General features: G+C 52.4%; 1 protein-coding gene across 2 annotated transcripts in view; it reads left to right on the top strand.

The window, feature by feature from the left end:
* The first annotated feature begins 14,697 nt into the window (after positions 1 to 14,697).
* KDM5B (lysine demethylase 5B) overlaps positions 14,698 to 21,277 on the top strand; it is a 57,767-nt gene continuing 51,187 nt past the window's right edge. For both annotated transcript variants that reach the window (XM_080358378.1, XM_080358377.1), the window contains exon 1: positions 14,698 to 14,885. In XM_080358378.1, coding sequence (XP_080214504.1) covers positions 14,748 to 14,885 — 138 coding nt within the window. In that variant the 5' untranslated portion in view covers positions 14,698 to 14,747. The remainder of the gene's footprint in view (positions 14,886 to 21,277) is intronic.

Below are 21,277 nucleotides of genomic sequence, written 5' to 3'. Positions count from 1 at the left end.
GCACTTTTTTCTACTGAAATGGGGTGTTGTTTTTAATTTGGATTAACAGGCTGCTGTTGTTTGAGGGTCTAACAGAACAGCCTGGTCTGCAAAGGCTGACCAGTAATTTCCTTAGGCTGAAAACATGTTGTCCTGAATTACTGCATGTGTTCTTGTGGCCATTGGGTTGAGTCAATCTGATTTGAAATTAATCTGACTTCTTGGATATAAAAGTCACTAATTCTATGTAGATGGGGAGAACAATCTCCAGGCTTTACAACCTAGATGAGCGTGTTGGACTGTCTTGTCGGCCATGGTTTTATGCAGAATATACAGATCTGCGTCAGTCGCATCTCCTGCCATTCAGTGTAGCTGAGCATGTCTGATGTTTCAGCGAGTTTCTCATTTGCTTCTGTTTTATGTTCAAGGGTAGACATGAGTGTAGTGAACTTCAAGTCCTGTTGAATAACTTATTTTCCTACTTACTGGATGATTAAGCAAATGTGCTGGGCACAGCCCAAGAGACAGTCCCCCTCGCTGCGAGTCAGACTGACTTCGTTTCAGTGCACGCATTCTGATTTTTAATGGAATGGCGGTGCCCACAGGAGGAATATGCAAAGGGCTGTTTGATGCCTTGTGGGTGTCTAGATCTTCAGTGCAAACCTTGTGCTACAATACCAGCAGATCATGAAGAACATTGTGTGGCCAAAAGCACCATAGTTTCCTTTAGAAGTTGTGTATGGGGGTTGTGCAGCAGTGGGTTTCTGAACCGGCCTTCAGTGGGATCTTCTAGCAATGATTTGGCTCTTCTCTCTGGGATTCTTCATCTTGTTATTTGAAGCTGGCACGCTTTGTTTCCTGCTGATATTGTCTGGGTTTTTTTAGGGGATTACCCTTATTTAGAACGCTGCTGCTGCTGCTTATGTGATGGGAATTGGTTTGTAGCGTGTCAAACTGTTTTATCTTGGCATGTACAACGATGAGTCTGTGCAGGACACAGCACTCCAGCGTCCTTGGAAGAGGCTTCTGCATATTGAATGCTGAGCTCTTGGAGAAACCTGGACTGACAAGGGAATCACATTCAGGGTCGGCTTTAGATTTGAGATGCATTATGCTTTTAATTTTTAAAGATGACACGTAGTGCTGCTTTGCAAAGACGCTCAGCTGAAACACGCCGAGCAGCCGCTGGCGGAGGGTTTGACAGGAGGTGCTGTGTCACTTGTTGGCTGTGGGACTGGTGCTGGAAATAAATTATGCGTTCTCAGTCTACATCATACTCAGATTTTCTTGATATTAGCATTAAGAAGCGCTCTTGTTTGTGGGCAGTTGGCTCCCAGCGTAGGCATCTGCACACTGAGCCGAGATGTTTTTCTCAGATATGAAACCAAGATAATTACAGCAGGAAAATCCTGCTCGAGCTGCTCTTGCTTCAGCAGGAATCCTTAACCACGCTATACTTACTGGCTCTATGGTTGAATTAACAAATGGGTGGTTTATCTGTTTCCTGAAACATGCAAGAGACCCTACACTGGATTAAAATGTGAGCGTGCAAGCGAATACCTGAAACTTGTTGAGGTTAAGATTAGCTGTCGCTTAAAAGAAAATGCTTTCTTTACGCTCCGCAAGCCTTTCTTTAATTCTAAACTTCAAACGCGTGTTTTATTTGGGAAGAAATCTCCGTAGATGTGCTTTGAAAAGCCGTGTGCCTGTTGGCCTGGCGGAAGTGCAGGGATTATCTCAGGGTAACTAAATATATCTTTACCTGTGCGGTGACGCAGCTTTCTCCGGTATCGAGCTTGGCAATTAACAGCTGTCACCTGGTACGGAACGAGCCCCGTGACTCAGCGGTGGAGGCGGAGGAAGTGAGCTGGACCCGTGGCGCTTGCTATGGACTCGGTTCTGAATTGGTTGTCTTGTCTCAAGATCTGCTCTAAGATGGTTCTGGTGCCATTCCAGGGCAGTGCGGAGCAGAATCTGATCTCCACCCACTCTCCCCTCTGAACAAGCAACATGAATACCTTTTAATGGGTTAATGTCTATATTATATATATAATTATGTACATTTCTATAGTAAGCACGCCACAGTGTGCTGATAAAAATCTGTCTTAGCTTTATGGGCGGTATAGGTAACATGCACACAACGGGCTGCGCTGTCGCCTTCTCCCTGTAGAGTGGCTTTTTCTCCAGTCAAATTCAGCAAGAGCTTTTGTGCCTCAGATCCTTCAAACCTTGTGGATAACATTGACCGGCAGCCCGTTGCTGGATAGCATGGACGTGTTCAGAGGGAGTTAGTGAGACTGTCATTGAAAGTTCATCAAGAAACAATAGGGTGACTCCATTATTCTGGTGGAAAAAGTAGAGGTAAGATAGCAAATTATACTGCTGTTGGCAGTGCTTTAGGAAAATACAAATATGGATACTGTGACTTGGCATTAAAGAGTCTCTGGCTTTACCTTCTGTCTTTCTCCACAGCGTAGCAGTGAGGACTCAGCATGTCTCGTGAGCAGTTTAGCACGATTTCTGTGAAAATACTGAGGAAGCAGTGAAAGGGCTGAGGGAATCGCAGTGTCAATTCATGGCTCGGTCAGTGTGCTGCTGGAAACACAAATGTAGGTTTGGTTGCCTTGTCCTGGGCCTCCTGTCGCCATCCTGCTCATACTGTGGTGAGTCCTCTGGTCCTGGGCCTCCTGTCGCCATCCTGCCCGCGCTGCGGTGAGTTCTCTGGTCCTGTCGCCATCCTGCCCGCGCTGCGGTGAGTTCTCTGATCCTGGGCCTCCTGTCGCCATCCTGCCCGCACTGCAGTGAGTTCTCTGGTCCTGTCGCCATCCTGCTCGCACTGCAGTGAGTTCTCTGGTCCTGTCGCCATCCTGCTCGCACTGCAGTGAGTTCTCTGGTCCTGTCGCCATCCTGCCCGCACTGCGGTGAGTTCTCTGGTCCTGTCGCCATCCTGCCCGCGCTGCGGTGAGTTCTCTGGTCCTGTCGCCATCCTGCCCGCACTGCGGTGAGTTCTCTGGTCCTGTCGCCATCCTGCCCGCACTGCAGTGAGTTCTCCGGTCCTGTCGCCATCCTGCCCGCACTGCAGTGAGTTCTCTGGTGCTGTTGCCATCCTGCCTGCACTGCAGTGAGTTCTCTGGTCCTGGGCCTCCTGTCACCATCCTGCCTGCACTGCAGTGAGTTCTCTGGTCCTGGGCCTCCTGTCACCATCCTGCCCGCACTGCAGTGAGTTCTCTGGTCCTGGGCCTCCTGTCACCATCCTGCCCGCACTGCAGTGAGTTCTCTGGTCCTGGGCCTCCTGTCGCCATCCTGCCCGCACTGCAGTGAGTTCTCTGGTCCTGGGCCTCCTGTCGCCATCCTGCCCGCACTGCAGTGAGTTCTCTGGTCCTGGGCCTCCTGTCGCCGTCCTGCCTGCACTGCAGTGACTTCTCCAGTCCTGTCACCATCCTGCCCGCACCGCGGTGAGCTCTCCAGCCCAAGGCTGGTGTCATGGGTGCTCGGCACTGCTTTTCAGTCAAACCCACCCGAACACGGCAACAGTGGAGGTGTCGCCATCTGAACGCAGCGCTGCATCTCCCCTGATGTTTTTAAGTGCCTGTGTTTCTGCCAAATAAAACTATTTGCCTTTGCCCAAGGTCGTGTTTTCCTTTGTGCAGGAGATGCTTCACGAAAGCAAAACTGCACTTGTCGCTATTTATAACGCGGAGCTATTTTAATAAGCTTTTTTGCTTTCCTTGCTGAAGCATTGTAGCGACTGAAGTTGCAAGTTGCGCTGCAGATTTTCTTGCTCAATGCATTTGTACTTTGAATTCGTTTCTTTTTGAAGCTTTAAAAGTTTGGTGAGTAAACTCAGCTAGAGGACTAAATGTATCTTGTGAATTACTGGAGGTTGGGAAAGCACAGAGAAATAGAACTGAGGCTCCTGTCGGGAATGAGATGCTGGATTAGGTGACTCCTGATCTCACCGGTCCTTATGTCATGTTTATAAGGAATTACTCCAAAAGAACACAGGGCCTGGGCTTATAAACAAATTCAGCAGTAAAGAGCTGAGGAACAATTCTCCATCATACGGCACAAGTGCCCTGGAAGCGCCGTAGGGATTTTTGGTGGGTATTGGCAAGGTGATAATGATGAATCCTGTCCTATCTGGGTCTGCGCTAGAGGGAGGGCTGTAACCTCCCGACTGCACAAACACTTTGATCTGCGGATTTCTTGTAAAAGTTGGGCAAGAGGATTAAAGGTTTGTGGTCTCGACTGGCTGTTAATGGAGAGAAGGAATGAGAGCCTAATGAAGTGGCAGAAATGATGTTGCTCTGAAGGTATCGGAGGTGCCGGCTGATGAGAGGCTGAGAAATCCCAGGAGACTAAATTAAAGAAGAATAAAGGAAGAAACAGTGAACTGATTCAGTTAAAACCCTGTCTCTTCATCTTTCTGATGTCTGTCCGTTGGCATTGTGAGGATGTCACTTTCCATCACCAGCTTCACGTGGCACAGAACACATCAACTTGTTTCAAGATGTTCTTAGTTGTGACAGGGTCTGGTTTCCCCAGCGATGTGTCAAACTTGGTCCTTTTTCAGGGGTGTTTCACAGCATTGCTTTGGGTTTCCTGGTTCGCATCAAGAGCTTGGAGCGCTCGAGCACAAAGTTCAGTTGTTTTCAAATGCTTGCTAGAAAACAGCTGTAAATACCAACCATGAGTGTCTGGAAAACATTTAGGAAATTGTTTTTTCTAATATTTAACACAGATCTTAGAAAACTTGGGAGTTAATTACTCGCTCCGAGCAAGGAAATGCATCTTAGTCTCTTGAAAATGTTCCAGCCCAGGAGCTGAGCTCGGTTCTGCTCTAAGGTCTAACCCAGGCTTCCTATAGGATACCAGCAACTGTTGGTGTGAGTGGTCTCTCAATTTTGGTGCAATATGTGCAACAGTAATTGTGTTACATCAACTGCAAAATTCAGTGGGTTTGGAGGCCGGGAAGAACACGGGTTTCAGCCTCTGTGGGTTTCAAAAAGAAGGGAGGGAGTTCTGATCATAGGCAGGAATACTGAAATCCACTTTACAAGGAGATCAGGTGGCCATGGAGAAGCTGAAAACAATTTTCAAGGCAACTTAACAGGCTTGAATTTCTGTCCATATGGACACAACGCGAGCTCCAGAAGGGCCATTCCAAATGTGTTGCATTAATACTAGTTCGGCGTTTCTCCCGCTTCAGCTTTGTCACTGTTCGGAGGTGCTGGTGACGTTGAGCACTGTTACGCTGCGGGCAGGACCTGTTTCCAGCCCTTCCCGAAGAGCTGCGCTTCTCTCATCTCTATATGTTTTGAGGTTGACCCAGTGAGATGCCATCACTGGTCTCTACCTGCTGCTCAAACATCCATCGGCTTTGCTGCTCGGGCGGTTGGAACAGAGATGGTTGAGGGAGATGACGGGGCCGTTCACACCTTTCCTGAACCCTGCGCCTTCTGTTTGGTGCGGAAGAACCATTTCCCAAGTGTTATACTTGACAGTGAGTTACCTCTTGTCTCTATGTGCACTGGGAGCCTTCTGCAAGATCAAGAGGATTAGGAGAAAGAAAAGAACAGGGACAGGGCGCTTCTGTCCATCCTAGATGGTAAAGTTAGAATTAAGTGGATTTCCTAAGTGCCTGTTGAAGGCCTAAGGTGTCAAGTCCAGGACTGTGCGTTCAACTCCTAGAGACTTGAATTGGGACAATTTCCTCCATCCAAAATGGCTCGAACTCTTTGAGAATCTGTTCTTACGCTGCACTTTTAATGTCATTTTTGTGCAGTTCTCTAAGACAAAGACCCTGAGGTTACTGGCTGTCAATGTTCCTTTTTCGGAGGTGGCTGCTGCGGGTGACTCGTTTCAGCGCTTTGAACGAGGGATGAATCCCGGGCCATGTTCTTCAAGAAGGATGCCGAGACCTTCAGCATCTTCATCTCACTTTTAGAGCCCTTTTGTTAGAGCTACAACTGTCAAACGCCTTTCACAGGCTTGCATCATTACTGCTTGCAAAAGCTCCTTATCAGTGGGTTATACTGAACGCAGGGATCTTTGTGGCTTTTCAGTTATTTCAAAACCCAGTCTGTAGAACCTGCCTTGCGTCTGCATTGTTTCCAAGGGGTGTTAATGGACCCGTTTGAGCCTGGCATTGTTTGCCGGCGATTCCGGGGTCGATCTTGGGCAATGCTGCACCGGTTATCAAGGCTGCGTCCCATGCCAAGTTACTTTCAGTTCGTAGGTGCTGTTAAACCAGCCTAACTGTCCCTCTTCTCACCCTTGCAGTTGTGTTTTCGCTCTTATGCTGCCTCTAGCTCTATGTTTTCTGTTTTATTGGCCAAAACCCCTTATCCCCTCTTGCAGGAGGACGGACGTAGTTTTCTCTTGCTGTTCTGAACGAGGATGGCTCAGTGTGGGCTCAGCTGGAGCGGGGACTGTTGTCGAACCATGGGCTCCACTGTTCTCTAAAAGCCTTTCCGCCTTTGTTCTTCACAACTTATACAGAGTGTTTATATGGAAGGCAAAAGCACGTGCACGTATGTATGGAAGTGTCCCAGTCACGTCTCCAAGTAGCTTATAGAACGGTTTCTGCCATTGCTTTTGAAAATGGTGTTAATGTCTTGCAGGAAGCCCATATGGCACCCAGCAATGGGGAGTTTCCTTCTCGGTGACTTCCCTCGTAATTCAGGCAACAGTTCCTGGCAGTTCTGTGCTGAGTCCTCTTCTGTTTCTTGTTTTACTTGTTGTGTTTATCTTCTCTCTCTGTTTTCAAATTCTCTGTCTGTTTTGTCACTTGTTCGCTGCTGTTGCAGATACCAACAGTGTGTTCAAGCTCCAGCTTTGTCTATTACAGCATATGTGCACTGGCTTCGTTATCGCCACTGCCTACAAGCATTTGAATGTCTGGTGAGTGTGTCTGCATGTGTGCGATTTGCCTGATGAGGCTGAGTGGGGCAGCTTGGCTGCATCTTGATTTAGACCTTGTTTACTTTTGATTCAATTGATCAAATGCTCATATGTGTGTATGACAGACACTTCTCTAAAACACCCATGTGCTGATACACCCATTTTTTTGCTAATTGTAGGTGCTGGCAGATCAAGAGCAATGCTTGCTGTTCTTGTCACTGGGAAGCTTTGCTGTTGTTCAGCCTTGTACTTCCTCCCAAAAGATGCTCTAAGTTCTGTTGGAGACTTAGAAACATCTACATCGTCTTCATGAGCTGTGCGTGGTCCGAACACAATAAGCCAGGCTTACCTTGCAAAAATCCCTCTGAACTTGGTGCGTTCTGATTTATTCTGGTGGTTTATTGACTGTGGAGCTCCTCAGTTCTCTCCATTGCCAGGTTGTTTAATCACAACCTTTCCCCTTGGAATGCCTTCTGGCTCCCCAGCTGGTTTTAAACCTGCGTGCCATCCACCAGACCCTGTACCGGCCTGCCTTGTGTGATTCATGCGGCTTCTCACCACCTTTGCTTTGCTAACATTGTCACCTTTGTCATCAGCTTTGCCTGCAATATTTTCTCTGCTTTAATTCATGCAGCTCTTGCACATTCTCCAATGTAGCTGAGCAACCTGTTGCTATTTCTGCATGTTTCAATCCCTTCTGGAGGCAGTTTTCCCATGACTCTTCATCACTGAAGAACGACAGGGGCTTAAAGCGCCAAGTTTTTTGTATATTCTGACCCCTTGTCTCTTCAGCCTTGGACTATAAATTTTTAGTGTATTTTAAGTGACTTTATCCACATGTGCTGTTTGGAACCTGGAAATAGTGTGGGGTTGGGGAGCGTTTGGGCAGTATCCGTATGTTTGAACATAAACCCATCCTGAATGCAGCTGCAGGTCACTCGAGCACAAGGGTCCCCCGAATCCCATTGCGCAAGCTCATGAAGTCTCTTCGTTGCCTCTTCAATGTTTCCTGCTGTGTGTTTAAAGGCAAGTGGGTCCTGGAGCGTAATCAAGGAGGATTTCAGACATGGTGGAGGTGGGAAGCTTGACTAGGAACAAGATTTGTTAATTAAACACTTTCTGCTAAACCAGCTTCCCCCCTCGCCTGGGCCGTTGTGGGGAGGAGGGCAGTGGTTTATCATCGGTGGTGGAGAGGAGTGCAGTGGTTTATCAGTGGCAGCACAACAATCGCCGCTTTGTGACAGCGGAGGTACCATCCTCTGAGGTTGTGTGTGTTTTGTTTTGCTGCTGTGGGGTGTTTTTTGGCGTTTTTTTTAGTGCTGCTTCCACTCTTGTGCAGAAACCACAGCTGAGTTCAGATACTTTGAGGGACCAATTGACGGTACTTTCTGTTTCGCTGCAGCCAAGGCGTTAGGGGTGGAAAAGCTGCGTCTTCCTTTCCGAAATAGTTCTTCTAAGAAAAAGATACGCATTGGTTTTACGCATCGTGGCAAGGTGTATTTCCCACATCGCTCTGTTGTGTTGCCGGGGCTTCAGAGCGGGGTTCGCTTTCCCAAGCATGGAGCTCTGGTGCTGAACTCAAGGCTCCCTGTACAATGCAAAGAAATAAGGGTTACTCTGACCTATTTTAGACACCTGCTTTAGGATACTGAACCTTAAAGCCTCGCCAAGTGCTCCATCGATGACCGGTCCCTCGTCGGCCTCCACACTCCACTGGATGGATCCCACCCTGTGCACGTCCTGCCCGGAGCAGGTTCTGCACCATTTGCCATTAGCAATGCCGAAGAGCAAGGAGGCACAACCCAAATTTGTTGAGCGTGAGTCAGCAGCCGCCCCAGAGTGGAGCGTGTGAAACGGCACCTCGGCTGCGCCGTCCTGTGCTTCCTACGGCTGTGGTTTGCTTATCCTGGTCCGTGCGGCAGTCTGGCCGAGGATTCGGAGTAAGGCTTTACTAAACCTTTAATAGCAGCTAATGACAGAGTATGGGCTTTGAAGAACTTATTAATAAAGTAACGCTGGAGGCAGTTGCACGACTGCAGGGGGCTGTCTGTGTTTGAGCAGAGGTGTGATATTTTAGTCCCCCACATGCTCGCCAGCTGTTTCTACCTGTCTGTTGATGCAGCCCCGCGCGGTGCCGTACGCAGCTGTGGGGTTTCCGTCCTCCGCTGGGTTCCAGCCCGCAAGCCAGGCTCAGGTTTCCTGCACCCCCCGGCACGGCCCCTCTCACGGTTTCCTGTCGCTGACATCTTTGGCAGTTGGAAGAGTTAAGAGCTCGCGGTGCTTGCGAGGCTTCCCCGCGGTGCCGGAGGCGTCACGGAGACACAGAGCGGGGCAGCGGCTCCTGGGGGAAAGCGGGAAGACACCGGGGATCTATGAGTTGAAACCAAAGTTCCTCTCGTAGCTAAAGTTGCCAGCAAAGCACCCAATGGTGCATCTCGCAACGCTTCTGCTGAGGCTCAGGACACAATAAGACAGTCTGGGTATGTCGCATCAAAGCAAGAATCACTATGATGCCTGCGAGCCAGAAGCTGTGCTTATAAAATGCCCATAGCCTGGTGTATCCAGAATATTTCTAACCAGGACCTGAGACTGCGGCAGCTCTACCAACAGTCCTTGTTCTCAAGGACTGACATGCACCAGCATCTCTGGAAGATGTAAAGCCCTATTCTGGCCTTGGTGATGAAAGTCAAGCTGCTGTGCAGGCTGGTGCAGGCTGCTGTTTGCCCAGGAAAACTGGTTTGGTGTGATCTGTCAGAGATTCTGTTTGTTCCCAGGAACCTATTTTCTTAAAGAGCTGAGCGGCTCAGCGTATTTCCCTCCCTGCCCTGTATTGTGACCATCAGAACACGTAGTATTTTAATTAGGCCTGTCTCTGCTGATTAAATGAGTGCTTTGACTTCAATGGAGTTTCACTTATCTGTGACTTGTAAAAACCCTGACTGTTAATTCCATATTTGATGCTTTCTCTGCACATGATGGTCTAAAACCTGGACTCTCATGGGCAGGATCCCCCTGGTTCGCTTCTAGGTCATTCTGGAGTGAAGCTTGTGTAATATTAGCATCTTTTAAGAATGGCTGATTGCAGACCCCCCGGGAGGGTACCCAGAGTACCCAAAGTGCAGATACCTTGTGTCTGCTCTTTTCCAAAGCTCCTCTCGATGTTCCTGTTGTCCCAGGCTGGTGCAACCAGCACCAGTGAAAGCTCTTGCTGTGCGACAGGATTAAACCGCAGAGGTTCGCGGCCGCTGGGATGGAAGATGCGCTCTCTGTGCTGGGATCCGCAGCGAGGGCCTGGGAACAGATGGGTTGCGGTTCCAAGTTACCGAGGATCAATTTGAATTAAAGCCGCCTTATCCAGTTCAAAGAGAGTAATTCCAGTTATCAGCCTCTGTCTCAAAAGGAAAAGTGGTCTAGGGATCGCATGGGCATGTACATGAAAAGGCAAAATATGAATCTTTGCAGGGTCTGAATTGGGTATATGAGTCAACGTAGGCCTGGTGAACAAAGTGCTCCATGCAGACGCCGGCTCTGCAGCAGGGCAGCAACGTTCAGTATGGTTCCCATCTGAGGAAACACCAAATAGGACGAGCTAATATCTCTACAGGTTGCTGGGACTCCCTGCAAACAGATGGTACATGAAGCGAGCTGTGCGCGAAGGGACAGTGAATGAGATGGACAGTGCTCCGCTGCGCTTGTGGGATGAGGCACATTGAGCGAGAAGGGAGGAGCTGCTGAGGAAACATCCCCAGCGTGGTGAGCAGCGCCCGGCGGGGCTGCAGCGCCGGCACGGCTCAGCCAGCCTGCGCCCGGATGTCCGGGTGCCTGCAGCTGCTGTCCCGTGGGGAGAACACCCACCTGCAGCGAACGCGCGAATTCTGCTCCCTGCGAACAAATATAACCGGCTTGGAGAAAGCCTATCTAATGAAAGGTTTTAATTAATGACAGTCAGCTGAACCACAAAGGAGGAATGTCTGCGTTCTCATTCCAACCAGGTGCAATCTCCCTTCTGCAGTTTGCGCTGCTTGTAATACTTGGGGAATTCACCACGGTATCCGGAGCCGCTGATTTCCAAGCCAGGCAGTGCTGTGCCGCGTTAATCCCCCAACACAACAAACACTGCGGATGTTGCGGCAGGAAGGGGACACGAGAGCGGGCAGCGAGCAAACGCGTTTGTGTGGATGGAGCGTTTCCATTAGCAGGCAGCAAGGTGCAAAGACAAGATGCCCGATGGGGTGTGCAGACCCTCCGGGGCTTCCTGCTCACCTTAAATCTGTCTTATCCAGACCTGAGTCACTTGCCCTCCCTTTCAGGCACCTGCTTGTCATCCCTGGCTCTTTATCTCCCTGCTCTGCTCACCTTTAGAACGCTGTAGTGAGCACTTTGTCTCCTCCATCATAACTTCCCAGGTAAAGTGTCTGTGTCTTGAGTGTTTTTCCATCAGACTCCCATGGGAGGCCTTTGTATGTGGCTGTATCAGCAGGAACAGTCCTGCTAAACTCGGGCAGAACGAGGCCTCAGGGAGTCGTTACCAAAAACACGTTACCAAAAAGTGTTTAAGCATCCTTGAAACTCTTAGAGAAACTCTCAGGCGGAGTCACAGAAAGAGCGTTGCCCAGTGTTCTCCTTTGCGCCAGAGACCCTGGAGTTCTGATGTGATGCAGAGCAGCTGTTCCAAAGTGATTAAGCAGCTTAGTTCACTCTCCAGATTGTGGTATTAGGTGATTTATGCTGGAGGGTCTGGTGTAAAATGAAAGTGGAAAATAGATATGGTGTATTTTTATATATATGGCTTGAGATTTGTCTAAACTCGCTACTGCTTTTGTACAAGGAAGTGGGTTCGTTTGCTTGTCGACTATAGATACAATTCAGCAAAGGAAAAGGCAGGAGCCTCTTAGAGCTCAGGGATGGCTGAGATGCTCCCAATGGCTGAGGAATCTGCAGTGCTCTGGGAACCCCGAAAACCTGACCCGAGTGAGACCCCCCTGCAGCGCTGGGTCCTCAGCACAGGACATACATGGAGCTGCTGAGAGGGGCCAGAGGAGCCACAGGAATGACCCGAGGCTGGAACAGCTCTGCTGGGGACAGGTGAGAGAGTTGGGGTGTTCAGCTGGAGAAGAGAAGCTCCGGGGAGACCTTAGTGTGGCCTTTCCAGACTTAAAAGGGGCCCATAAGAAAGTTGGGGACAGACTTTTGAGCAGGGGCTGTTGCGACAGGACAAGGGGTGATGGTTTTAAACTAAAAGAGGGAGATTCAGGCTGGACATGAGGAAGGAATTGTGGCCCTGAGGGTGGTGAGAGCCTGGCCCAGGTTGGCCAGAGAGGTGGTGGCTGAACCATCCCTGGAGACATCCCAGGCCAGGCTGGACGGGGCTCTGAGCACCCTGAGCTGGTGCAGATGTCCCTGTCATGGCAGGGGGGGCACTGGGGGAGCTGGGAAGGTCCCTCCAACCCAAACTGCTCTGTGATGCTGTGGTGCGAGCCCTAGGACTGGCCTGTCCCTGCACGGGCGAGACTGTGAGCGGAGCTTGGCTCTTGGTGCTGACACCCATTGTGTACCCAGATTCTCACAGAATTGTTTTGGTTGGAAGAGGCATGCAAGATCGAGTCCAACTGTTCCCCACCCCAGCACTGCCCCATGTCCTGAGAACCTCATGTCCGTCTGTCCAGCCCTTCAGGGATGGTGACTCCAGCACTGCCCTGGGCAGCCTGTTCCAATGCCCCACAGCCCTTTGGGGAAGAAATTGTTCCCAGATCCAACCTCAACCTCCCCTGGTGCAACTTGAGGCCGTTTCCTCTGCTCCTGGCACTTGTTCCTGGGGAGCAGAGCCCGACCCCCCTGGCTCCAAGCTCCTTTCAGGCAGTTCAGAGATCAGAAGGTCTCCCCTCAGCTCCTGTTCTCCAGCTGAACCCCCAGGTCCCTCAGCCGCTCCATCACACTTGTGCTCCAGCCCCTCACCACCTCCGGTCCCTTCTCTCAATCGCTCCAGCACCTCAAGGTCTCTCCCATATGATGGGTGTCCCACATTCTCCAGAGAATAAGGCTCATTGTCTTAAATCGGCAGTGAACTCTCTATACATAACTTCTTACTTATTCTAAGGGCGAGCGGCAGTTCCGACCCCCAGCCCCTTCCTCCTGCCTCCGAACGTTTTGTGCAGACACCGTTCGCCTGCATCACACGGACCCGATGGACGTTCACGCTGCGTTTGCGAGCGGCAGCAGCTTCCGAGGGGTTAAACCGCCCACGGGACTCGGAACCACCAGCTGCTGGTGTGTGTTTTGAGTTTTTCAACCACTTTATTCACGAATTAGTGAACATCCCTCGTTTTGTTCAAAATTTTAGGTCGTTAAGTGCGGTTTTATTAAAAATTGCCACACGAGCGTTGTGCATTTGTCTTAAAAGTTGAGAATTGTAATGTAATTGGAGGGTTCCGGTGCGTGCAGAGATTTCCAGCAATAACAAGGTGGTTTATGCCCTGAGCCCCTCGGGTGTCCCCGGAACCCGCCGGAGGTCCCGGTGTCCCCCCATGTGTCCCCCACTCGTGTCTCCTCCTCCCCCCCCCCCATCTGCGGCAAATGGCGGGTGGGCGGGGCCTCCCGGGCACGCACGTGCGCTACGTGCGGCGGCGGCTGCGGCGGCGGGGCCGCCCCTCCCCCAGCGCCACAGGGGGGCGGGGGCGCCGCACCGGGAGCCCGCGGGGCGGGGGGGGGGGAAGGGGGGGGGGCGCCCGCCGACCCGGTGAACGGAGGAGCGACACCTCAGCGTGTCCCCCCGCTGTGTTCCCCTAGGGGAGCCCCCGTGTCCCCGTTAACGGCGGGGGAGCCCCCCCGGGGCTGTGGGACGGGCTCTCCGCTCCCCCCGGGCGGCGGGAGGACAATGGGCCCGGCCCGGCCCCCCCGCGGGACAAAGGGCCCGGGGCCGCCCGGGGCTCGCGGCGGCCGCGCGGGGCCGGGCCCAGACAATGCGGGCGCGCGGAGCCCCGTGGCCCCGCCCCCCCGTGACGCGCCGGCGGCGCAGCCAATGGCGGCGAGCGGAGAGGCTCTTTAAAAAAAGAAGCGCCGGCCGGCGGTGGCTGTCAGCTGTGGCGGATTCCTCCGCGCATGTAAACAGAGCTGCGAGGGGCCGGCGGCCCATGTGCAGCCGCCGACGCTGCGGCCGTTGAGCGGCCCCGGGCGCTGCGGCCCGCGAGTGCGTGAAGAGCGGCCCGCGCCGCTGGGAGCGGTGCTGCCCGGGGGCGGGGGCGGCCCAGCAGCGAGGGGCCTCCCCGAACCAGCGGTGCTGGGGGGAGCGGCCACCAGAGGGGCCGGGCGGGCCTGAGGCGCTGGGCTGCGCACAAAGGCGCCCGTGTGGGGGTCCCGGAGCGGGGGGTGCGCGGGGCCGAGGCCCGGCCCGGCCAGGCGGGCTCCCGGGAGCCGTCAGCGAGCGGCCCTCCCGAGGCCTCGGTCCCTACGGGCCTCTCAGCGCCGAGCTCGGGCAACGGCCTGAGGGCGGCCCAGCGGCTGCGGCCTGGCCAGCGGGGGGAAGCGCCGCCAGCCCGTGCCCGCCGCAGGCCCACGGACAGGGCAGCGCGGCCCGGCCCGGCGGCACCGAACGCTTCCCGGGGTCTGGCCCCGACGCCCCCTCACAAAGGCGCGTGACGGGGCGGGGCGGCCACCGCCCCCTCCCCCCGCCCAGGCCGGGGCGGCCACCGCCCCCTCCCCCCGCCCAGGCCGGGGCGGACTCTTTTTCTCTCGCTAGCTCTTTGCCCCCCCCCGCCCCCCCAGCCCCTCTCCCCGGCGGAGGTGCACGGCCCGTTCCAGCGGCGCTCGGCGGCTGTTCGAGGATTGTTCGGAGCGGCGGCGGCGGCGAGCGGCCCCTGGCCCGGGCCATGGCCGAGTTCCTGCCCCCGCCCGAGTGCCCCGTCTTCGAGCCCAGCTGGGAGGAGTTCGCCGACCCCTTCGCCTTCATCCACAAGATCCGGCCCATCGCCGAGCAGACCGGCATCTGCAAGGTGCGGCCGCCGCCGGTGAGTGCCCGCATGGCGCCGCCGGGGAACGGCCTTTGTGTGGCGGCCCGGCCCGGCCCGCACCGCCGACCACCCGCCCCTTCCCCCTCTCAGCCCGGCGGCCGCTCCGCTGCCCCCGGGGCGCTTCGGTGACCCCTGGGCAGGCGGCGCCGCCTCCTCCGCCGCTCTGAAGTTTCAGCGCCCCTGGGCCGGGGGGCGCGGAGCCGGGGGGGGGGCGGCTGCCGGCCCGGCCTCTCCCGCAAAGTCGCTCCAAGTGCCGGAGTTGCCCGGCAGGAAAGTAGCCGGAGCGGCCGCAGGGTGCGAGCGGGACTGAGCCGGCCTCCCCGCGCTCCCCGGCCCGGCCTCCCGCTCCTCCGGCCCCGAAAGTTAGGAGTTGGCCGGAGCGGGGCCGGGGGAGCGGGGGCCGGGCCGAGCCCCGCAGGAGGCAGCTGCGGGGTGTTGCCCTCCATGTTGGCATTGTGACCGTGCTGGGGCTGCGGGGAGCGGCCCCCCCGGCCCCGCGGGGCTCCCCGGGCCTGCCCGGGGTGACACGGGCACCGTTCCCTCCGGTCGGACACCAGCAAACTCCGCAGCTGCGAGTTGGGCTGGTGCCTTTTGCGAGCTGAAGCCCAGACAGACATGGCCACCATTTTAGAATGCAACACACAGTGGGAAGAGTAATAAGCCTTCTTCTCCATCATCATCATCGCTACGGATGGTGGTGTGAGCTCAAAAGTGGGGTGTGAAAGCTGATTTTCTTTTGTTGGCCGACTCAATTTGCTGAGAAATAGCACAGAGATAGTTTGTGTAGTCATAATTGTTAGTTCTCTTAAAGCGATAAACCACCGCACTGGTGAGGAGAGGGGCTTCCTAGAGTAAAAACCTCACGAACAAGAGTATGTGATTCACCTTCCTTTGGAGCAAATCGCTCTTTCTGCGAGCGGAGGGTGGTGCAGGTCGGGGTGGCGCAGCTGGCTCCAGGGAGCCACCGCGATGGCAGCGACCAGACGCCGAAGGGCAGCTCAGAGCCTCCCGGCTCATCCAGCGGGAGGTGAAGCTGCCAAAACATTGCCACAGACTTAAGTTTTGCGAGCGAGACTTTGAGTTCGGAGAAGTGATGTTGGGAAGCACACGCTCCTCGGGTTTGTGTATTGGTGGTTATCGGGACTCCCGTTGGTAACCATCCTTTTCCTTCCGAGTTAAAAGAGGAGTAGCTTGTGCTCTCTGAGGTGATAGAAATGTTTGTAGCGGATTGAAAGATGTGATTCTCATTGGAGGGGAAGGTGTTTCTGTGCTCTGGAGGAAGAGTCCCGGCTTGCAGTGCTGGGAACACACAGGAACGCTCTTCAATTTCTGTCTAGGTAGAAAATGCCAGTGCCCCCTTTCATGCAGATGCTGACACAGTTAAGGGGGTAAGATGGTTTTCATTATACAGCCAACAATAAACTTATGTAATATTTTTGAGTCGAATGATCCTTTGGGGTTGTGTATTATCAGCAGTATTTCAGCAACTGCGAGCAGAACAGAATTTTTATAGAGGTATTTTCTTTTGTGATCTGTTTGAAACAAATAATCTCACCTGTGTTTCTTGGCTGCCTGCGCAGAAAGCCAAAACACTAGAATAAAGGTTTCTTGTAGGCTGTATTATCTGTTAGAGACTCATAAATGAACAGCTCTCCTAAGGAATGAATTACTTATTACAAGTCAGTTTTTGGCACCCTCATCCTCACTTCCTAAAGAGCTAATAGCTGTGTATTTATGAGATTGAATGTATCTAGAAGCAGGATGGAAACGCTCGGAGCTGCTGAGGGCTGAGCACCCCATGGTTATTGGGGCCTGGGTTGGCTGGGAGCTCAGCTCCCGCGGCTCACCCGCCCGGCTCAGCGCTGGGGTGACTGTGCAGGCGCAGTTGTTGGTTCACCGGCATAGAGGGAGCCCTTCCACCCCACCAGCAACAGCCGGGGAGTTGACGTAGTTCCTGCCCTTCCTCCTGAACACGGCAGACGCAATGCATATTCAGTTGTTGTTCTTTTCTGTGTAGTTTATAATCCTGTGAACTGTGAACTCTACCGACCTCTTCCCAAAACAATGCGTGTTCCAACGCGGAGCGCTGACCGAGGTTTGGAGTCTTGGTGCGTCCAAGTGGAGCTTTTGCGAGTGACGTGCCGGTGAGCAGGTCGGCAGCACCGTGAACTGCCCAAAAGGCAATTAAACATTTGATTGTTGGGCTGGCGTTATTGTAGCTTAAACTCTGCCGGTTCATTATCAGCTGATGAATTTGTGCCCATGAAGAGGTCATTAGTGCTGAGCTGGCGTTGGTGGGTCAGCAGCGGCCCGTGAAGAGGAGAGCTCTGCTCTCTGAAACCAGTGTTGGCTTTTTGGCTGGTGCCTTTCTGCTGGTAATAGTTGGACACCAGGTAACCCTGGAGAAAACCACGTTTGTGATGGTTTCTCTTGGGTGTGTAGAGGCACCTGAGGGTCTGTAGACGTTTGGGTGGAAGACAACGGATCCTTAGTGGCGGTTGCAGGTTCACGGGATGAAAGACCATTCGGGAATATAACCTGAGGTGTAATTTCTGCGTAGCAGTTTCCATTTGAGTGCTCCATAAGCTTTTTACCTTTTCCTTCCAGTTTGGTTTGTTCCACTGGTCACTGGTGACTTGGTTTTGCTGTGATTTGGGTGACTGTGGGTCCCTGTCTGGTAGAGGGTGTCACAATAACCATCTTCCCTCACACTTTTAATGACATGGAACAGCAAAGCAGAGGCTTTTTGTGAACGGTCTTGAGCCTGAGTGGATGTTCCCATTGGCAGCAAAGCATCGAGATAAGACATCGGGCTTTACCAGTGGCCGCCACTTCTGGTCCTTAATGCGCCACGTTAATTAGAGATCCGTGGGCTCTGCTGCTGAACCAACGGTGGGAGGTGGATGCAGGGAAGCGGATGCTGTACAGTTTGTTTACAGCCCTTCGCGCGCTGTGTTGTCCATAGAATTTTCTTCTGTGAACTGAAAACATCCTTTATTAGGATCTTTCTTTAGGTGGTGATGTGGATCAGTGGTTTGTTCCAGAACTTGGCGTGTCGAGCGGTGTCCTTGTGCTCCGGGGGGTTGTACGGCCACTCTGCACGTTGTTGGGGGCCTTGGGAGGAATGAAGTGAGGAATTGCTTGAGAACGGTATCGTTGTTTGAAGTAGGGAGTTAATAGACCTTGAGCACATTTTTCTTGAGAATGAACTTCTCGTTTTGCCTCGTTCTGTAGTTGTTTTGCTGCTCTGAAGAAGTAGCTAACAACAATTACTTAAACCTTGCTTAGCATCTTAATCCATTGCAAAATACACAATGTTGTACAAGACACCAGAAGCATTGGAATTCTCCCATGGCCACACAAGAAAACGGAGATAATTCAGGCTCAATTTCATTGCTTTAAATAATGGGAACGTGGTGAAGTACAGTCAAGGCCTCCAAGTCCCCTTAGGTCTGCCTGACAACTTAAGATTAGAAAGTCGGTGTATTTGGTAAAGTCGGTTGTGTTGTCATGGTCCGAGATCTATAAATTGAGCGTGCTTCAGTATTCTAATTTTAATAATTATTGTGCAAAATTGATCCATCACAAATTATTTCAACTATTAATGAGGATTTGTAATGAAGGAAACGTTCCTTTTGCAACCTCAAGCCAAGAGTATCTACTTTTCATTAGAAGAACAAAAGGAGTTGTTCCAGCTAGATCGCGTGGGATCCCGATTGCCCGATAAATAGTGCGTGTTATAGAACAGTAATCGCTTCACTAGAACCCAGTGTGAGGTTTTGCATTTAGAAACAAAGGAGCCTGAGTCAATATTAGAGTGGGATGGATCGTAGGAAAAGAACTGTGGATCCTTGCGGAAACCTGTGTGGTGGTGGCACGGATGCTTAGGTGAAACTGGGAACGTTCAGAATACTGCTGGAGGATTTTTAAAAGGATTGGACATCTAGAGAGGGTGCGGAGAAGCGTCACAAGTGTCAGGAGAGTTTTGCACGTGAAAGAAGGAATTTTGTAAAATGTAACCTGAACAAAACTCAAGTGGTGAGAAGGCAAAGGGCACCGGAGAACCGAAGCTGCTGCTCCAGGGACGTGTTTTCAGGAGCAATGTTGGTTTAAGCAGCGTCTGCTCTGGCTGTTCATTCAGCTGCTTGATTTATTTTCATTTTTATGGCAAGAAAACAAAACCCAACCTCAAACCCCTTCATTAAACTATGGACTAAAACCAGTTCTCTTTTGAAGCAGCTTTGAGGGTTCTGGAGTTGGAGTTTTAAAACATCCCTGGCTAAACCAGGAATTAACACAGAGAATTGTCCAGGAAGCGGATTGTGATGATCTGTTTGATTTGGTAACAGGCAGATTAGAAGGGGTGGTCAGTAGGTCAGAGAGGTTCTCCTGCCCCTCTGCTCTGCCCTGGGGAGACCACACCTGGAATCTTGTGTCCAGTTGTGGCCCCTCAGTTCCAGCAGGACAGGGAACTGCTGCAGAGAGTCCAGCGCAGCCACCAAGATGCTGCAGGGAGTGGAGCATCTCCCGTGTGAGGAAAGGCTGAGGGAGCTGGGGCTCTGGAGCTGGACAAGAGGACACTGAGCGGGGACTCATTCATGTTTACAGATATCTAAAGGGTGAGTGTCAGGAGGATGGAGCCAGGCTCTTCTGGGTGACAACCAGTGATAGGACAAGGGGCAATGGGTTCAAACTGGAACACAGGAGGTTCCACTTAAATTTGAGAAGAAACTTGTTGGGGTGAGGGTGTCAGAGCCTGGCCCAGGCTGCCCAGGGGGGTTGTGGAGTCTCCTTCTGTGCAGACATTCCAACCCGCCTGGACACCTTCCTGTGTAACCTCATCTGGGTGTTCCTGCTCCATGGGGGGATTGCACTGGATGAGCTTTCCAGGGCCCTTCAACCCCTGACACTCTGGGATTCTGTGAAACAGAGAGATCTCAATTACACTACAAAAGTGGAGAAAATCCTGGGTACAGCATCTTGTGTCGGTCTCAATGAGAAGCGCTGAAGCCGCTGGGTCCTGGTCAGCACCAGCGGGTTCACTTGGACACACGGGCACAGGGACTTAATTGGGAGCGTGATCAGGAGGAAAAAACCTAAAGTGTGATGGGGAATTTGCCCCTTGGCTCAGGAATGGGTGGGTTTATGGCAAGAGGTGTCTTAGTGCTGAGGTTCCTCTTCACACGTTGTCAAATCCTTGGGAAGAAAAATAGATCAGTCCCTGAAGCTCAGCAGAAAATGTTTATTTGAAATGAAGAATTTGTTGTGTTCAGTACAGGGTTTGTGCGATGAAATGAGGTAAATTCATAGTCGGATATTTAATGGTCTCTGATCGTTCGTTAGTAGGAAAATAGGCAAAAGGAGCAGTATTTTCCCACTGTGCGGCGTGGTCACCTGGGCAATGTTCCTGCGCTTGGGAAACGCTGGAATATTGGAGCTTGCTTAGAGGATGGTGAGAATGTCCCCATCCTCGGCTTGGCCTCTTCCAGGGAGGGGTTTTTGACACTCTGTTAAGCTCATTGAAAGTTTAAGATCATAGAATCATTTTGGTTAGAAAAGATCTTTAAGATCATCAAGTCCAGCTGTTAACCCAACACTGTCACTAAACCATGTCCCTATGAACCTCATCCACGTGCAGCAATTTAGTCTGGAACTCTCCATGCGTGGCAATAGTAGCAGCAGGTTTGGGGAGTTTTGGCAGATTTTTGTTTGTTTAATCCCAGATAAACAGTCTCAATCAGCTAAAAGCTGAAATTAGAGGTTCAATACAACTCCCTTCCCCAGCGTTGAAACTAAAGCTGCCAGTGAATGGCGCTGATTTATGTCTGTGCATCCATTTGGATGGGGCTTCTCTCCAGCCCAAATTACTGACTTCTATCAGGGTGATGCTGTGTGTGCTTTTGGGAGACCAGAGACAACTTCTGGGATCATCCAGCCTGTGTCAGTAAATGCTCTTCACTCAAAATAGGTGCTTTACAAGTGAAAATGAAGCCCAGCAGCACGAGTGGAGGGTGTTGTGGGAGCAGCAGCCGAAGCCACGGGGGGTCCCGGTAGAGCCCTGGTGAGCGAAGGCTCCACAGCTGCAGACGGACAGAGCCCATGGATGGACAGAGCCCATGGATGGACAGAGCCCATGGATGGACAGAGCCGGCAGCATCGCCCGTGCCGCTCTGCGTCTCTTCTGGGATGGCTGTTAAATTCGGATCTTTTCTTAATCCGAGTTAGGTTGGGATTAACGTGTAGGTTTGAAAGCCGGGTCTGGCCGCGGGACGGGGGATGCTCAGCTGCCAGCTCAAGGTCTCTGCACCGAATTGGGGATCTTGGCTCCGCCACTGCGGTGACCCCGCTGCATCCCCAGCCGGCTGCGGTGACCCCGCTGCATCCCCAGC

This window comes from Nesoenas mayeri (assembly GCF_963082525.1).
Source record: "Nesoenas mayeri genome assembly, chromosome: 23".
In the NCBI taxonomy this organism is placed as follows: domain Eukaryota; kingdom Metazoa; phylum Chordata; class Aves; order Columbiformes; family Columbidae; genus Nesoenas; species Nesoenas mayeri.
This window is presented reverse-complemented; position numbering and strand designations above follow the sequence as displayed.